The 19,314-nt window shown below is 41.8% G+C and overlaps 1 protein-coding gene across 1 annotated transcript in view; it reads left to right on the forward strand.

Moving 5' to 3' along the window:
• ADCY2 (adenylate cyclase 2) overlaps positions 1 to 19,314 on the forward strand; it is a 344,352-nt gene that overhangs the window by 281,857 nt on the left and 43,181 nt on the right. The window contains exons 16-18 of the mRNA XM_024578430.3: positions 2,442 to 2,579; positions 8,910 to 9,029; positions 13,829 to 13,998. Coding sequence (XP_024434198.3) covers positions 2,442 to 2,579; positions 8,910 to 9,029; positions 13,829 to 13,998 — 428 coding nt within the window. The remainder of the gene's footprint in view (positions 1 to 2,441; positions 2,580 to 8,909; positions 9,030 to 13,828; positions 13,999 to 19,314) is intronic.

Consider the following 19,314-nt stretch of genomic DNA (forward strand, 5'->3'; position numbering starts at 1 on the left):
CTAGGATAAGGTCTTCGTATAAATTATATTCTCTTGCCTCTTACATCTCCCACTACAGCTAGTACCAATCCCATATTTGTCAGTGGGTGAATGTGGCATTAATATCCAGGAGCATTTCTGAAGGTCCCACGTGAGCTCACGGTAAGAGGCAGTCACAGGACATGAGACCCACTGAAGATCAGGAAAGGGAGGACCAGAGTTGGGTAAAATTATGCCAGTAATTGAACCCAAGATCACCTGGACTGAGTAACCTGGGCTTGTTTCCATACAAATAGCATCTTTTAAATAAATGCTAAAATGTTCTTTGAGATATTCTTTATGTTTCATCAGGATGGTATAAATTTTTATAAACTTATTTTTGCATCTAGGAATTTATTTGAATCCTTGACCCAAAACAGAATAAACTGAAGTAAATTATCACGTCAAGGTCCAAGTTGTAATTTTTATTGAGAGCTTCAAATCAAATCAATGTCCCCATTTTTCCCTAGTCAGATCCCTTCTAGTTTAAGATCAGAGTCTTTTTTCCTCCTGTTTTTCCCTTTGGTGGTTTCGTCCACCCCCCTAACAGCTTCATCTCTCTCCTCTTCTTCCCCACATGTCACCAAATTCAGGGTACTCATCTCTTATCTCTGATTTCTTTTTCTTTACCAGCAATGTTTACTGGTCTTCATATTTCAGCACAGTTCTGTCACTTGGCCTGAACTTAGTGATCAGAATGAGAAAACTGGGGAACTGCCTGCCTCCCTGACCTTGACGGCAATGACTATTTCTCACACGTTCAAAGACACTACTAGGGGTTACTTTGAGGCATACGTGACGACCAATCAGGACAATGGATTGAATCTATTGCATTATCCTGAACCCAGTGCATGCCAAACCCACATGTCTGAGTGAGGTGCTCCAAGTGTCTTCTTTCTAGGGGGAAATAGGAACATGTACGTTTTCCCGGACTCCCTTCCATGTGTTCAGTAGGCATCTGTGACAGTAGTTTCCTGGGCCACCGATTTGCAATATTGCCCAGCATGTTGCAGGAGCAAAAAAAAATCCACGTGTGTCCGCCCATGTCTGTTTCAGTAAGTGACTAATCTCTGCTCAGAATAGAACATATTCCTATTAGCTTATTTGGCAAGATTATCACCACACACTATTCTAAAATTTTACACAAGGTAGTTTTTTAATTTTTAAACTTTAATAATAAGTCTGTGCAATAACTAGATAATATTTTACCTAAATGTGATATGGAATCTGAACTAGCTTAAAATTTCTCCTAAAGTAGGAAAGTGTTTGTATTTTCTGCCCTTAACATTTTCATTATCATATCTATTGATAACTTCTGTGTACAGACCCAAAATCATCGATTTTAATAATTTTCTCTTAAACAAAAATACTAATCCTAGTCGATTAGGCTGCAAATACATACTATCTTAATTTACCGAAATCAAACCAAATGCTATCATCTTCTAATAGATGACTGTAATATTTTAGTTGAATCTCTGCTTTTTATACTTTATTTTAGCTTCTCCAGAGCATAGATCTGATTGGGGTTTGTGGTGTTAATATTATCAGCAGCAGCATGCATTAAATGATAACGATACTAGCATGCTCAGGTGGGTGTCTTCCAGCTCTGCGACCCTCCAGGACAATGCATATTCAGAGCATTAAAGGGCATCTTATTGGATGACATATTTAGTGGCACCCCCCCCCCTGGTCCCACCTCGCATCCAAACCCTGCTCTTGGGAGGAGGCCTAGGAGCCCAGGCACAAATCTGGCTCCTCTGATGTTGCTGGCAGGGAAAATGATCTCCAGACCCCCACTGTGTGCGCATCCTGCTCCCAGCCAGTGATTCAGCGCCTGGCAGCCCCTGGAGTCCAGGGCAGTTCGTGCTCCCAGACGGCTCTGGGGGAAATCAGAGAAGGACCTAGGAGAATTAGAGAGGATAATTAACTTGCAGAAAGTCTTACAGCTATGGGGGTTTGATGCTGGGCCACTGAGCTGGTTCTTTAAACTCACCTATCCACCTCTCATTTTGTATTATTGAATCTCATTTAATTGTTATATTGGCATTTAACATATTGCAATGCTTATATTTTTAAGAATAAAGCAAACCCAAGACATCCCTCAAAATGGTTTAATTAACAGACATAATTTTTCTTTACCAGATTTTTTAAAAACATAATTTCAGGCCTATTTTAAAGGATACACAAGCATAATTTACATTTATCATAAAAACTTAATTAATTTGTCTTTACTCTGTAACAATGATGCCAACATAATACAACGAGGTTTGTAACCTGGTATGAGCCCTCAGGGGAGGACAGAGCCTACTTGTTTAATCTTTGAACAATATTGGTTCATCCTGTGGTTTTAAGTATCATTAAGAAACTTGAGAGAATACACAAAATAACAATGGATTTTTTTTTCCCTTTCTCTCTCTTCCTAGCAATGCAGCAAAAAGGCCTCCGCGTCTCTCTTGTGGCTTTTGAAGTCCTCAGGCATCATTGCCAACCGGCCCTGGCCACGGATCTCCCTGACAGTCATCACCACGGCCATCATTTTAACCATGGCCGTGTTCAACATGGTGAGTCACGGCTCCCACCCGGCAGGGGCTTCTTTCTCCTGATGTCTGTCTTAGCAGAATTTTGACACCTTTCCTGTAGCTTCTTTGGCAGCACCATTCTCTGCCCTTTAATTTCAACATCCACTGCTGCAGCGACGGCCTCTCTGAGAAGAAGGATGCCTTTGGTCGGAGCCACCTGAGAGGGAAGGCTCCTCCCAGCGGTTCCCCACCGTCCTGCTCCTTGTGGCTCTCGGCTGCAGAAAGGACACGGACTGTCAGCAGGGAGGTCACTGAGGGGTAACAGAGTCGTCAAATTAAGGACAGTGCAGTGGCAGAGGTGTCCTGCTCTGGAGTATAAAAGTCCTGATAGCAAACATCAGCTCCCACCTAACCAGCTGGGTGATTTTGGAGAGTTTTTATTAAACTTCCACAAATTGCCTTTTCCTTTCTCAAAAATCAGAACTGATGCTTCTCTGCCAAGGTGGTTTTCAGGGTAAATGAGCTGATGTTTCTACCACACTTAAGATGGCACCAAGCATGTTGTCAATATTTAACCAATGGTCTCCCTTACTATATCAGTATTATAATGACTGGTATAATCTTAAACATAGGCAGGTAGGCAATCAATGCCTGAGAGACACATCTTTGTCATTATTCTGACATCACCATCATCAACCATAGAGCGTCATGTTTCAGTGTTGGCTGCTCTACTAGGTATTGGAACTGCCAGGTGTCATGAGGATAGTCCTTGCCCTCCAGAAGCATAAAATCAGGTAAAGAAGATACAGTTTATGTATTAAAAGATAACACCTAGTTTTCAGAAATGAGACAGCATTCACTCTACTAAAAACATATTTACTGAGCATAAATGTGTATCTGGTACATCACTAGAAGCTCAGAACCCGAAGACAGTTGTCTGCCTTCCAGCCATCGCAGTCAAGTCTAGGGGACGGACAGCAGGTGAACCCGTCATTAAGAGTCCGAGGGCCACAGTAGGAGTGTGCAGGGAGGAGGCAAGGGACTGCTGGGCTGAACTGCAAAGGATGGGTAGAAGGAGTTCGGGAGGTGGTGGATGAGAGATGAGAAGGAGAGAAGACATTTAACTTCTAGGACTAAAAACAGGGTAGACATTTGGATTAAAAAGTAGTCAAATATAAGGCTGAAGAAGTAGATAAGGATCTTAGATGTTTACATGGGTTCAGTTCTCAACATTATCCTATAGAGCTTCTGACACACCCCTGGAGATTCCGGTGAGGATGATGCCAACTAGAAGGTAGACGGGCTGGGTTGCCAGCTGCAGGGTCAGGATAGCCTCTCATCTGCCTCACTCTGCCTTGAAATCGATCTTAAGGACACTTGCAAAGTTGGTGTCAGAGAGATACCACAGCTTGCCCTCCCCCTCCTCCTCCCACTTCCCTATGAGGAGGTAGGTATGTGGATTCCTCTGTGTCCTTTCCCATGGTCAACTAGGGGACAGGCATGCTGGCTTGCCACACCTCACCTGACCACATGTCCCAACTGTCTCTGGGAGCTCCCTTGAGAAAGGACATGAGGCTAGGCCCTAAGGTGGGCCTCCCCAGACTTGGGCCAGTGGAAGACATGACCTCTGCCCCCTGCGTAGTCTCGGAGCTCAACTCACAGAGGCTTGCCCCTGTAGGTAGTTAGAACTGATGGTTCCTGAGGGCAGATGCTCAGCAGTCAAGCACACACAGCCAGCGGCTTAGACCTCCTGGCCCTTGGTCTTTGTTCCTATGTGGAGGTGTCTTGATGTGTCAAGTTCACCTTGGGAAGTCCATTGTCCTGGGCCCCATCTTGCTCTTCTGCAAAATTAGTGGGTGATACTATGCTATACTCCCCTCCTCCTGGACATACACAGCACCTGAGGCCTGCCTTTCTACTGCAGGCGTGATAATACCTTCCCCCAGGGATGGGGCCCATATTCTAGGTCTCAGGCATACCTGGACCATGACTTCATTTATTTCCAACAAGAGCTTCATCAAGACAGACTGGCAGACAGCTGGAAAACTGTGCCATATCGGGACCACAAGGAACTCCTGCTAGAACTACCCTGTTTTAGAAGGACTTTAAAATGCAAGGACCCAAGTAGTCACTGAGCCCAGACCTGCAGGTTTTCTGTGTGAGGACACAAGGGAATTTTCACTGTGGCTCCAGTGCTGTCATCAGAGCACAGCGTGGGGAACGTGAGATGAGGGACCCAAGACTGAGACAGGGGGCTTTCCTGGAAATCTGTCTGCACGTGTGCTAGTAGCCATTAGGATACTGAACCGTTCTGCACAGGCGATGTTACGGTTATTGCAAAGAGGAGGAAGAAAGACAGAGAGGCAAAGGGCAGGGAGGGATGAGAGCCTGCAGAAACCTGAGTGCACTTCCTAAAATGCATTCCTCATGTCCCACTTGGTAGTTTGCAAGTGTGCATTATCCCTGCTGCTCCCAGACCCAGGAGAGCAATCAACAAGCTCAAAGAGGAGTTTGGGAAATTAAAGCTGCAGGAGACAGCTGGGTCAGAAGTAAACTCCACCATGAAGGGCCTGGGACAGAAGCACTTAAGGACCACGTGGCTCACTAGCTCCAGTTCTGAACGATTCTAACAGACACACTGTGTCCCATTGCCCTCCAAGGGGTGACTGCCACAATCCCCTTATAACTACACACTCTTATCCCTAAGAGTGTACTCGCTCACCTGTGAAGGTACAGAGCCAATAAAACACACTTCCCAAAAGTTGACCTTCTCCGTTGGCAGCATGTACGAGTTATGAGAACAAGACATTTAACACAACATCACACACTTAAGAGTCAGGTCTTTTTTCCCCTGTTTTTTCTTGGGTCCCAGGGAAGTGCCTTTCATAGAAGGGGTGGCTACTTAATAGGTACTAAATGAAAGAATGAATGAATGAACAGGTAAGCACACAACCCTTTGAGAAAGAAACTATTTATGTTTGTAAAATCTGGGTTGACCTTAAAAAACCAAGATTTATCACCTAATTTTTTAATGACAAAATCTAAGTGGAACACAAATCCTATTTGCAAGCTAATTTTATTTCACATAGGATAATTAGCAATAATTGACGGGCAGTTCAGGCACTGTCTAAATGTTTCATGAGCTGAGCATTGAGGAGATACATCTTTTATAGTAACTGTGATCCCTTAAGAGAGACGAAATACATCTTTAGTACCAGAAAGATGACTTCCAGAGCCAGTTTTTTCCCTCACAAAGAAATTTATTGTCAAGTGAGGTAGAGAAGTCCATGGAAGACAGGCTAAAACTATGATGGGTGATGTCTGAGAAAGGAAGGAGATGAGGTTTTGCTGCAAGCCCTGAGTGAGCCTCTGTGGCAATCCAGGCTGTGGGGCAAGGAATCAGCAAGATTACCTTTTCTGGGCCCGTGGTGGAGAGGGAGAGGAAATCAGAACCACTTAAGCAGGTGTCTGCCCCATTGGTGCAGAGAAATGATGTTTCCCATGGTAACCGGGGCCCTGAAATTAGTGATTCTCTTCCATCAGATGCTCCTCTTACATTTATTTCAAAGAGTCATTGTAAAACAGTATGAAAGCTGACAGTTGGTACAGAGAGGAAATAATTTTTCCTTACTAGGAAGGAATTATTGAGCTTCCTTATAATTTCCTGTTCATGAGGGTGCCGGCTTTGGTCACATCTGAGGATTTACCAAGAATGTCCTCCTGAGTTATGACTACATGAGGCAGACACAAGGTCCTGTGTCCCCAGCCACACTGTAAGGTGCTGTGACTACCCTTGGCCCATACATGTCACCATGGGTGCCGATGCATCAGACACTGGCTACTCCAAACTGAGCATCGGTGAGGCACCAGGCAAGGGAAGTGGGCTCCCAGGTCGCACACCCACATTCAGGGGTATGTACATTTTAATAGCACTTACGGGGACAGCAGAAACAGTGGGGGTTTTTAAATCTCAATACGTAGTGACACATACAAATGACAAAACATCAGGTCAGTTTTATTTAAAATAAATAAATAATTTGGGGGGAGGCCTTAACCAGACATTTTAAACACCTGGATGTTCACCCATCTGACATCAAACACCCTGATAAGAAGTGGAGGAAAAGCATTACCCAGTTTTTTATCAAATATGGAGTTTTATCAAACTGCCAATGACCTGCGTATTTTGTTCCATTTTAGTTTCCTGCTGACTGTCCAAAATCTTGTGTGAGAAGCTAAATCCTCTGCCACTTTTCTCTGACATTTTGACTGTGTCATCATGTGACTTCCCATATCAGCCTGCAATCTCTCTGGGAAAAACTTCCCAGAGAATAAAATCACTAACACGGCTTTGTGAATCATACCAACAGGGAGTTGGCAACTGGTAGTCTATCTGGACTCCTAATTTCACCCAAATGACAAATGTAAGGATGTCATCAAGCATAAAATAATATTAAATTGCACACTCATCATGTAATCTTACTTGAATAACGTAATTCTGAGATGTCTTAAATTTCCTGATAAGTGTAAAATTTGAAAGTAAATGTAGAGCTAGGCAGTGTTCATTTGCACTTTAGTAGGATATCTTGTCTGGGATGAGGATATCATTTTCCCAATTATGACAAAGTTTGTAGGAAGTTAAATTGGTCTAGAGAGGAGTCCCCCAAATAATTACAATTATTATAAATTCACTCTGTGGAGAAAGTTGTGGCCATTTAACCTGGAAGGGAGGGAAGTGAGAGATTAATAACTCGCATATTTGCCTGGCTGTGCGAGGGATGACATGAGTTTGTTATTGTGAAGTGACCCAGAGGACAGCAGGGGGGAAACAGATTCAAACTTGCAGCGCGGCGCCACGTAGAATGCAGAGTTTCTTGATTTGGGGCGTAGTTGATAAATGCTAGAGAGAGTTAGCAGAAGGGGGTTAAGGAAGCCTTGTCGGGCATAGTGATTGCAGTTCTCTATTGTTTTTCAAATTTAAACCATCGTATTTATGGTGCAGCCTCATTGCAAGACAAAATTTTCACAGGACATGCTTCTCCTCATTGTACAGCAAGAATTTATTTTCGTCTCTATAAGGTGATATAGTCAGACATTTTAGGTGATAATTTTAAGATTCCAGGTGCTTAAGACTAATATCTAGTGCTTAAACACTGTGTCTAGTACCATTTTGGAATCTGAAGAGGAAATAAAAGTAGAGCAAATAACTGCCTCTGTCTACCTAAGTAAATTAGAAATATTTGGCAAGAACTCTGCCATCAAAGGAAACAAACAAAAGGAAGAAAGCAAACAAAAGCAACCATAGAAACTGTAAAGGTAATTTTTACTTTTTCAACCTTCACTATATCGTATACAACGAGCCCTATGCAGAAAACCACCACCGCGTTTCCTGGTTGAGATGAACTTCTTCCTGTAAAGGGAAACCAGTCCCAGTAATTCCCTGGTCTGTCTTTACTAAACTTTCCTCTGACCCTGAGCCATGGTGCAGAAAGTGACTGATCCTTTGTCACTCAAACAGGCTGTACCACAGCTTCTCTGAAAAGAGAGAGACAGAGGGAGACAGAGAGAAACAGAAAGAGACAGACATATAGAGAAAGGGAGACAGAGAGAAAAAGAGAGACAGAGACACACAGAGAGATCAAATTCATCCTATCTTGCTAACAGGCTGACACTGCCTTTCTGGGTGCTCATGTTGGTGACCATTGCATAAGTATTAATCATCTTCATTTTCTCAGGATTACTTTTTTAAAAAAACTTACGACCCTTTTTCCAACAGTGCTCAGAGCATCTATCCTCTGAATTTTAATCCCCTGTGATCCTGAGCTGCCAAGCTCTCACAATAATAGATAAGATGTTGATACCAGTTATTGCATTTTGCCCATAAAATTCTTTTTTTTTTCTTGAAATCAAAAACTCATAAAACTCCATTGACTCATTTAATGTTTGAACCAAGATGGTGAAGATACTGCAAACACGTTCTGAAGGCTCCGATTGCAGAGTTGAGTGTCTGTGCGTGTGGTTGACAGCGACCTCAGATGTAATCCTAACCCAGCCCTCTGCCCTGGGCTTTGTACATTTTTTAATTTAATATTTAATATAGGGGCTTGCGTGTTGTTTAACATCAATCCTGCAGCTCTGTAACTCACTCTTAAGTGTGTAGCACCACAGCAAACAGTCATTTACTTACTCAGTAGAAGTTCCCCAAGTTTCAAAAGCAGATGAAGCTACTAGCACTTGAAGCATAGACGCTGGGTTGCCCCCCTAGTCCTGCTCACTGTGCAGAAGGAGCACAGGCACTAATCTACTTAGCGCCGCCTGCTCACTCTTTGTTCTCCTTTGTACTAATGCACTGAAACACAAACGTTTTCTTTGCAGTTTTTCCTGAGTGACTCAGAGAAAACAATCCCTCCATCTACCAATACATCAAATGCAAGCCTTTCGGCCTCAAATAATCAGGCAGCGATTCTGCGTGCGCAAAACTTGTTTTTCCTTCCGGTAAGAGCATTCCATTCGTTATCATGACTTTTATTGTTTTTCACCCATTTAATGTTGTGGCCTCCACTTTCACATCTGTCCTAGACTCCATTTTTCTTCTTTGGCATCACTTCCTGAGCAGGTCCTGACCACTTAAAACCTGCCAGCCTTTCCTAAGAGAAGGCGCGGCTGACTGGCATCTGTAAGGCACGTGTGCAAAGCCACAGTGTTGTTTTGATGTGCTCACAGATGACTCTTGCCTTCACTCTCTTCACTGCTGCATTTTACAGCGTGTATCCCAGCATTTGACATTCGATTACATGTCACTGAATTTCTGAGTTCCTTGCTTATAAATTTTGCATATTGTTCCACTGACTTAGTGTTGGCTTCCCGACACTGGGATGACAAGGACCACATCTCCATTTGCTATAATACTGTCCAGTGATTATATCCTCAAATAACCCTTACTCGCGGACTGATTTTAATCAACGTCCAAAGGGCCTAGATTGAAATTTCAAAACTGACTAACACATCAGTGTTTTAAGTGAAAAGCGGTAAGTCTGTTATTTACTGCTTCATAACTTTTTCTTCCATGAATTGTTTATGCAAAAAATATGTATTTTAATACTCTCCCTTTCATTTTATGAATATTCATCTAAAAGTAGCATAAATTATTAACATTTCATTTCTGTCTTTTTTGAGGGTGTGAAATGAATATATTGGGGACTGAAGTCAGTAATTTAATGTGTATTTTTAAAATGTCCTACCAGTTTTTTAAACTCTGTTAACAATGGCAATAAAGGAGATTTCCTTTCCTCCTTCCTCTTTTGCTGACTTGTTTTGTTGATATTTGGCTTTGGTACTTTGTTCCCATTTTGCTATTTCAGTTTGCTGGGAAGTTCACAGCTCTGTTTACAGAGAGTAGGGGAGTCTGGTGTTCTTGTGAGGCCAGGGTTTTTGCAGAGGTCCACAGGAATGTCCTTGTGGGCTCGTGAAGCAAGGGTGGCATAAGCTTTGTCCATTATCTAAGGGGTCCTGGCCTTCATTTTAGGCATCAAACCTCGCTGAGGATTAGATACCATCTTTTCTATGTTAGTTATGTGAACGGTGAGAGACGGGTCTTGTAATGATTTCGTGGCTGTGATCTCATTGTGAACAGTGTGGAGCCACCCGCTTCGGGGAAAGATTTTAATAGTGTTGATCTGGCTCCTCCTCCTCCAATGGATGGCATTAGCAGACCCGGTCCACAGGACAGTGGAGGGAGAGTGCCTCCAAGCTGTGACATTCACAGGGCACTTTAAGGTTTAAAATTTAAAGATGCATTTTCATAGGAAAGAAAAGCATAGCCGGCAAAGCGTTTTTTTCCATCAGCTCTCTCCATCCAGTATTTTTGGGTAGAACAACTCACCATGCTTGGCGCGACTAAAGGCAATAAGGTGATCATTCTGAATTTCATTTAGGTAAGCCCATATGATGTCTTATTCTCAAAAGAAGCAAATCATTAGAATCCCAAGATGGAGAAAGGTAACATTTACTCAACCTTAAAAGATCCTGAAAAAAATCCAACACAATGGTCTCTTTAAAATCAAGACCACACTTAGTCAACAGGCCACTATTGTTCTAATAGTAAGTCCTCAGGAAGAGGATTATGGTGAGCTTTGCCCAGGAAATCCCACGTGCTCACCTACTGTCTGTACAAAAACTGCTTTATTAACTCGAAAGTTTATGAGTCCCAAAGGAGCTCATAACACCACAGCTTATCCCTTAATATATTTTGAGGAACATCAGGAAAGTTGTCTTGTAGATGAGCACAGAGCACGCCTCATTCCTCTTCAACCCCGGCTTCCATCATACCTGCGGCTAACAAGGCAGTGGGGAGCGTCCCCCCACTGCTGTGGGAGGTGCAGCGTGATGCAGCTTCTTAGTGGTACTTTGTGATAGTCATCTGACATCAGAGACACAGACATGCTTTCTATCCTGCCACACTGATTTTGGAAGCAAGTGGTTATGTATCAACAATAAATGAGAAAGTAAAGGAAAGCAAGCAATCTAAAAGTTAAAATTTTTTAAATAAATTTTGCTATTTAGTTATATCCAGCCATTACAAAAGATGTTGTAGAAAATTTTAATAATAAAGAAATATTTATGTTAAGATATTAGTTCAAAAGTATCATTTAAAAACCACCAAAACAGTGTAATCCCAATTTTCTAAACTAATAATACCAATACCAATAATAAATAACAAAAAAAGGGGCTGGAAAAATATAGACAGAATAATTAATAGGCTTAAGTTGGATTTGGGGAACAATAGAAGATTCTTATTATTATATGTTTGCTTTGTATGTTTCCTATTTTTTAACATCACATACATAATTTCTGTAACAGAAAAAAAAGTAAATTTAAAATGCCCAACAAACCAATCACAAAGAATCTCTGCCATGTAGGCACTCTGTATGCTACAAGGCATCTATAGCATTTCACCAGAAAATACCCTGTGAGATAGATATTACTGGAATTTCCATTTCCTCGGTTTTAGAGGAGACTGAGGAGATGTAAATAAATTGCCCAAGGTGCCAGTGGCTGTTTCCTTGGTATTAAAATGCAAGTTAATTTCATTGATTAACTATAGCAAAAATGCTTATAACTGTATCAACTAATATTCACTTAGTTAACTTAATAGTAACTAGTATTTATGCATTTATTTAATAAACATAAACTCCTAGATGCAGAGAACAGTTTGATGGTTGCCAGAGGGAAGGGAGGTAGGGGAGTAGTAAGAGGCAAAGGGGGTCAAACATTAGCTAGTATTAATAAGTTATATTTTTAGTAATTAAAGTATTAATGATTAATAATTTAAATATCAATACATAATAATACAACTATTGACTAATAGGTATAGTAAGTGTATCCAAACTATGTACAAATAAAGTTACTAGGAATTATACCCTAATAGAAGTCAGCTCAAGGTCCTGTAGCCAGGGCTCCTGACCAACCGGCACTCTCCCTGCGGGCTGCCTTGCTCAGTAGTGAAGGCTGATCTTCAGGGCTCCCCCCACCCAGCCTTCCAGAGTTATTCCCCCGCATTCGCATATCCCTCTATCCCTATCTTCAGGGTCCTAACCTGACTTCAATTAATTCCCAGAATACCTGTGTGTTCATGGCCTTCAAGAGTTCTAGAAAGATGTTTTTAATAGAAAATGGACTGAAAGCTTACTTTCCATTAATATATGTATTTTCATAGCTATACCTGAACTCTGAAAGCTTTTTAAAAGATGGAGATGAATTTTAAAATGTGAAACCATAGGCAGGTTTGTATACGGGACAGGTATCGTCTGTCCCTCATTTCAAACTCGGAGCATCACAGAAAACCCTTGCAATCCTATCTGCCCCTCCCCTGCAAAAAAAACACACATGTGCACACTGATACACGGGTTCCCCTAAGTGGCCCCTTATTCGGCTTTTCATTTGATTCGGCCGAACTGGTCCATAACTTTCATCTTAATAATGGTTTTCAACATAATTTTAGCAGCAGAATCCTTTTGAAAGCCCAGCCTTACACGGAGCCCAATTTATAACCCTAGCGGCAGAATCTGTGTAGAGAAGGAAGCATGTTGGGTGGCCACTGCAGCTCATTTCTCATCTTCCCCTTCTTCCCCAGGAGCAGGACTGATGAGCTAATATCGGTGGCCTTCCAGACTGCTGATTGTAGATGACCTTAGCCGGGGAAATAAAAGTGAGAGCCAGAGTGACAAGAATAAGCAGTTTATACATGGTTTAGTTCACACAATGAAACTGAAACGGAGTAGCTTATAATGTGGGCTATTTTTAAAAACAGGGTGTATCAGACATCGATCAGGTCTCTGTTTTATTAAAATTATTAAAAATTTTTAGTTCTGCTTCTGTTCCAGGGATGCTAATGTAATAGCATAACTCTTTGTCCATAAAACCATCATATTAGCCCCAAAGTCTTTGCGAGAATGTCAGCTGTTTCCAGGGCTCTGAGCTCCAGGCTTTACTTGTTCTTCCAGTGGCCTACACGGCCACAGTGACTCAGGCAAGCTAGGTCACTGGCCTAAAGTGAGTCAGCTAATGAGTGAAGCAGGAGGCACCACAGGGGTATCCTGACTCGGTGGTGTCCACTGTGGTCAGTAGTGAGGACACTGCTGCTAATACAGGCTGGCCCGTGCTGCTTCCTGTGGACTAAATGGAGGGCAGGTGCCTGCTTCTCCCTCATACTTGGTTCTTCCCATTCTTCCGGTTCCTCTCCACTTCCAGGGTATTTGTGACTGTCCCTGGTCAAAGATTTTAGTTTTTAAAATCCTTTCTGTTTTAGATAGACCCTCTGAGACACAATGCCTTTAAATGAAATGCCTTCACTCTCTTATTTTTAATAGAACTATCTGTAATGATTTATATCCTCTTAATGAATTAAAGAATTGAAAGGCCAAAAAAGAGTCTACATATTATAAATTTTTAAATATATGAATGTATTTTCATTTTTAAGAAGTAAATGACATTAGCTTATAATGACATGCCTTCAATATTGATTTTTTTAGAATTATTTCCATTTGGAAATAGGCATGACGATTTTTATTAAAGATGCTAAGCGGGGTCAGCAAGCCATGTGATAAGTAATTCTTTGCTAAATCCAATGGGTGCAGGCATTTACCACTGCTTTAAAGAGGAGAAAAAGGCATTTGCTTTCACAGCAAGTTTGTAAGTTGACCAGTGAGCTCGGTAGTGGTCCCCACTCTAATCCTTATTTCAGCATTTCTCAGAAGAGACTCTAAGCATTGATCGGACATATTTTCCTGTCCCAGTACTTTATATACAGCTGCATCCTGGGGCTGATATCCTGCTCGGTTTTCCTGCGGGTGAACTACGAGTTGAAAATGTTGATCATGATGGCAGCGCTGGTGGGCTACAACGTCATCTTCCTCCACACGCACGCCCACGTCCTGGATGACTACAGCCACGTCTTGCTTGAGAGGTAGCCTGCTTCCTCTTTCTTCTCCTTACTGTAGTTCTTTCCTGGGGTGCCAATGGCGTGAGTGTGTTGAGTAAATGCAGAGTAACCGTAACACTGTAATTGAAAGTCACTGTGTGAGAGTTTCTTTGAAACAATGGTTCAGAAGATTGATGTGGGGCTTTTTGTTTGTATGTATTGATTTTAGAGAGAGAGGGAGAGAGAGAAACATCGATTTGTTGTTCCACTTATTAATGCATTTATGGGTTGATTCTTTTATGCTCCCTGACCAGGGATTGAACCTGCAACCTTGGCATATAGATTACACAGAATGTGTATTATCATAAATACTTAAAAGATATGAAGTGATTTAGAGAGACAGTTTTGTTATCATCTGTACTATATTGATAAGAATAAGGTAGGGTTTCTCACCTTAGCCTTATTGATATTTTTCTGAATAGCGATACTCTTCTGTTGGGGGTGGCTGAATAATTTTCTGTTGAGGGGGCTCTCCTGTGCATTGTAGGATATTTAGTAGCACCCTGGGCTCTACCTACTAGAAGCCAGACATAATACCTTCCCCCAAAGCCATGACACCAAAAATTCCCCAGACATTGCTAAATGTACCCTGCAAGGCGAAATGCCCCCCCTCAAGTCCAGAACAACTGTATCAATATACATAAAAATACCGGAAATTATGTGGGTATATTCACAAGTCGTAGTGCTAAATTTCTCATGGGAAGAGTCCTAAAATCTCCTTATATGGAAGGAGTACTACTGTCACTGTGGCAATTTTCTGTTCTGTGAAGAAACCCGAGAAAAGGTACGAGCGTGTTTACTCTCCCAGCCTTAGGACCAAATGCTGAGGACGGTCCTGTCAGGGCCACTCAGTGGGGTTCATACAAGGTTTCCTGTGATCACATTACTTCCATAGGCTTATGGTGCACATTCATTCCCTGCTTGAAAACATGTTTTGGTCATTATCCTCCATCTCACATTTTAATTGCAAAGCAATATTTTATATCAAGTGTAGGGTTATTTCTGGACCCACCAGTCTTCACATTTCTTCTATGAGCACATTGCATAATGCTCCGTAGTATTTCTATAATTCTCTTAATATAAAGTAAATGCCTCAAATATTTGCATAGATTTGCTGCTCCAGAAAGAAGGTATGTGTTATGCGTGGCCATGTACTTCTCCTTTGGAAGCCCTGTGCCAAGAACACTGTATAAACGTTTCTTACCAATAAGAATACTTTCAGAAACTTAACTTCAAGGCATTCTCTTCACCTAATTTAATTTTCATCATCCTCCACACCATGAAATTCTAATAATCTGCAATCAAGCCTAGGGTAGTGGAGTTGCAAAAAATACATAATTTTATTAAGGAAAATTTATGATTCCTTAGCCAAGATGAGAATGAAATCAGAAGTTAATTTTCCAATAAATTCTCAAAATCGCCCACCAAACTTGCTTTAATATTTCTGCACTGTATCCAGAAAGCCTGTATCGAATCCTTAAGTAAATGCAGCATTGCTGATTTTCACGCACAGCTACCAACGCTACTAAATTTCCCTTTATTAAATTTAAAGCCCCCGAATGTGGTACACACCCATTTCAAAAGAAGAAATTAGATTAGCCAGTTTCTGATGGGAGAGATTTACTTCTGGGGGCCTGAGAGAGATGCCACCTGCAGCATAGAGCAGTGATTTGGTTGACGAAAAGGCATTTTTACTTTCAGGGCCCTGTGGTTTCATGTAGCTCTTTTCTGTTTGTTCTCTTGGTTTTGTCTTTATAACAGCCTTAAGGCGGGCTTGGGGTAGGGGGTGTTGCAGGCTGACTTTAGAAGCCCCAGGGACCTGCCTCCACTTCCAACAGCAAGCCAGCGTCCTCTCCTGGAGGGGTGCATCTATGTCCCTGTTCCTAACCTTGACTTTCAGGTTCTGGCACTTCCAGACCCGATTCCTGCACGAGCTGCTACAATACTCTCAGAGCATTCCTCCACCAAAAGATTAAATATTACTGACACAATATCAGGTTTTCTCTAACATCAGTTTAAAACTAACACCACATGGCAAAGTCTTAAGAGTGGAAGTTTAGAATTCAATCCCGATCTCAGTGTGTGTGTTTGATACAACCCTGCAACTCCTGCCAGAGCCAAAACCCATCCATTTCAATGTTTTCTTTCTCTGCTGAGATTCAAGAGATTCCCCCATCAAACGGCTGATAGAGATTTCCTCATCTTTTATCTGGTTTGTTTATACTGACACAACTCTTTCATGTATGAAACTAGGACTAGGATCCTTAAAAAACAAAACAAAACAAAACAAAACACTGATCTGAGATGGTGCCTTGAGAGTAGACATCCCTAAGTCCCAAGCCAGAGGTGCCCTTCAAGGAGGGACCTGGCTTAAGGAGTGCCAGGCAGCACCTGCTTTTCTGATTGATGGTGTGTGTGTCATTGAAGTCACATGCTTGGTCCTTTTCCTTTTCTGACCCATTCCTGGTCACTGCATCTTTGCCACCCCACTTTATTCCTGGTGTCCTAGTCCTTGCCCTGGTCTTCTTTCTGAGACATGTGCTTGCCTGTGTGGCATCTGTGTCCCACCTCGGCCACTGGACTGTCCTCTCATCAGCATTGAACATTTCCAGTCGACCGACCTCGAGCTTCTGACTTTCACCCCTGGGTGTGCCTGAGGACTGAGAAACCCTCCCACCCCGAAAGGTAGAGAGTGCTCCCTGTGGACAAATCTGTTGCTTCCGATATCTGCCTACCTCTTCTCTATGGTTCATACACTGAGGACTTTAATAGACACTCCTGAATCAAGGAATGAGCAGATCTGAATGAGTGGTGTCCCCACGGCCTAAACTGTGCCTGGCATCATGTAAGTGGGTGCTCAGTAAACATCTAATTAATGAATGAATTAAAAGCAGGCTGTGCTCCTGCATAATAAGAAGAACCTAAATACTAAATGTAATGAAATGTTCACCTTATCTGCTTCCCTGAAGAAAGGGGCTCCTTGGAAATGTGTCTTTTCAGGATTGGTACCAGTTTTGTTAACATCCTTAATGTCAAGAGAAAGTTTGGAGAGCACATCTCTGTTTTTAAGCAGTGACCCGCCATCTTCAGAATACACAGTTTGGACAGTGTTGTTGTCCTGTGAGTTCACCATGACCAAGCATCGGGGGCCTTCTGCAGACCAAATTTGACATTGATAATGGACAAGCCAGCAAGATGGTGCAAGCCAACAGGGTGTTTTTGCCAACAGGGTTAGGAAAGAAAACAGGAGAAGTATGCACTACAAAAACTCCATATCAAGGAGTAACTCGTTAAATGACATCAAACACATTCCTACAGATTGACGAATGTGGAAAGCCAACTTTTCAGGAGGAAAAAAAAACTATTTTGAGACAAGGTGTCATTAAAAATTTGAAGACTTGTCATTCGTGATAACACAAAGGCACCTAAAGCATATTACACTAAGTGAAATAAGTCAGACAGAGAAGACAAGTACCATATTTCACTTACATGTAGTATGTGAAAAAGAAAACAAATGAATAAGCAAAGCCAAAAACAAACAGACCGTAGATGCAGAGAACAAAATGATGGTTACCAATGAGGCAGGGGTGGGGAAGGTGGGGGAAAGGATAAAAGAAATAAATAAGTAAAAATCTATATAAATAAACAAAATGCGAAAAATCAAATACAAATATGAAATAAACATGACTAACATTAGTTTCAACTCTAGTCGTTTAGTTGAACTCAGTAGTTTTAACAATAATTTTGTCTTGGTGACTTGACACTGAAATAGTAATTGCAGTTATGTTTTCTCTGCAAAGGAGTACAGATCTCTAACAGGTGTTTAAACAGTTTGGGCTTACATTTCAGTTATAGATTATAAGTCATATAAAATTTTCAGAAATACATTTGTTGGAATGGAGGCCAGCAACATCCCAATACTTAACCTTACCTGCCATTTTGTGATCCCGCTAAGTTACCTTGTGGTGGCAGAAGATCGGAAGTTTCAGGTGTTCTGAAGGCCTTGAACAAGATATTTCTTAATTCTTTGGCATTTCCAACAGCCTTCCATCTTGCCTGCGAGGATGAGGTATTTTGCTGTATTGGTCATTAAGTTTTATGTCCATGACACTGTCTCCGGAAGCCTGCAGCCCAGTGCCTTTGAGGACACTGAGTGTTCTCCATGGTGATGGTGATGCTGATGACCAGTGGTACTGCTGGAAGCTGTTTTTGTTTCAAAGACAAATGCTTGTTACAGCGTCTGCGAGACATTGTCAGATTATTCCTGGCAGCTTTTTTTTCTTGCAGAACTGAAAAGTCTCAAGGGATGAGTTTTATCACTTCATGGAGACCCAGAAATTTTAAAGAGGTTTCAGGGATGGAGAGCTTGAACAGAGGGGATAACCAGGAGTCCGGTACTAACCAGCTCTGTTTAAGCACTTAAGCCTCATAAAATACATGCATTGTGGACAGCAGTCATCCTTATGCCCAGCATCATTCAGAAGCCCTGGATTATTTGCTGGTAGAAATGTCTACACAGTTTCAGCTTCTGGGTCAGCAGCAGCTTGGCAGGAGGGCAGTGACAGAGATGCTCAAGCAAACACATACCTTAGAGAGCTATGAGTTAACCACCTTTGACGTGGAAGTGTTCTGCTTTCGCTGTTTTTCCAGTGTCTCGTGGAAAACCCAGTGGCTAGAATTCAAGATACTGTGACATATTTTGACAATGCCCTAACTTGGGATCAATTGATGATACTCTCACTGAAAGTCCTGAGGAAGAACCGCAGAATTAATTACTCCGGAGGAAGGAAGGGGAGCAGTGCGGCCTTCCTCTGGGCTGCACAGTCTGGGCGTATTCCAGAGCGCATGAAATTTCTTTGTAGCCTCCTCTTTTAAATTAAAAATGTACTTCAAATTTGCATTCAAACCCATGACATACCCAAGTTAATATTGAAAAGATATTATTTTTGAATTTCATATCTCAGTTTGTCTTCCCCTTCTGAATCCCCCCACCCCATGCCACCTCCAGGAAATAAGGAACACACACGTTTCTCTGTGGCTGACACACACCAACAGCAGGGCTGGAGGTAGGTAATTTGAGATGCCTAATTTAACAAAAAAAGCAAGTCATCCAAGGCCTACTAAAGCTTTCTTTTCTTCTGTAAAAAGCAGCCATTAGTGAGCTATTTTGTTATCTAACCTAAGAAAGAAAATGTCCTGTGATTTGGACTCACCTGCAGGAAGAAACTCAAATTTTAGGCTGTTTTGTTTTACTTTGTTTGATTTTAGAATGAAGGGAGGAAGGAGGAAGATTTCCCAGAG

This window comes from Desmodus rotundus, chromosome 1 (genome assembly GCF_022682495.2).
Source record: "Desmodus rotundus isolate HL8 chromosome 1, HLdesRot8A.1, whole genome shotgun sequence".
NCBI classification, from domain to species: Eukaryota; Metazoa; Chordata; class Mammalia; order Chiroptera; family Phyllostomidae; genus Desmodus; species Desmodus rotundus.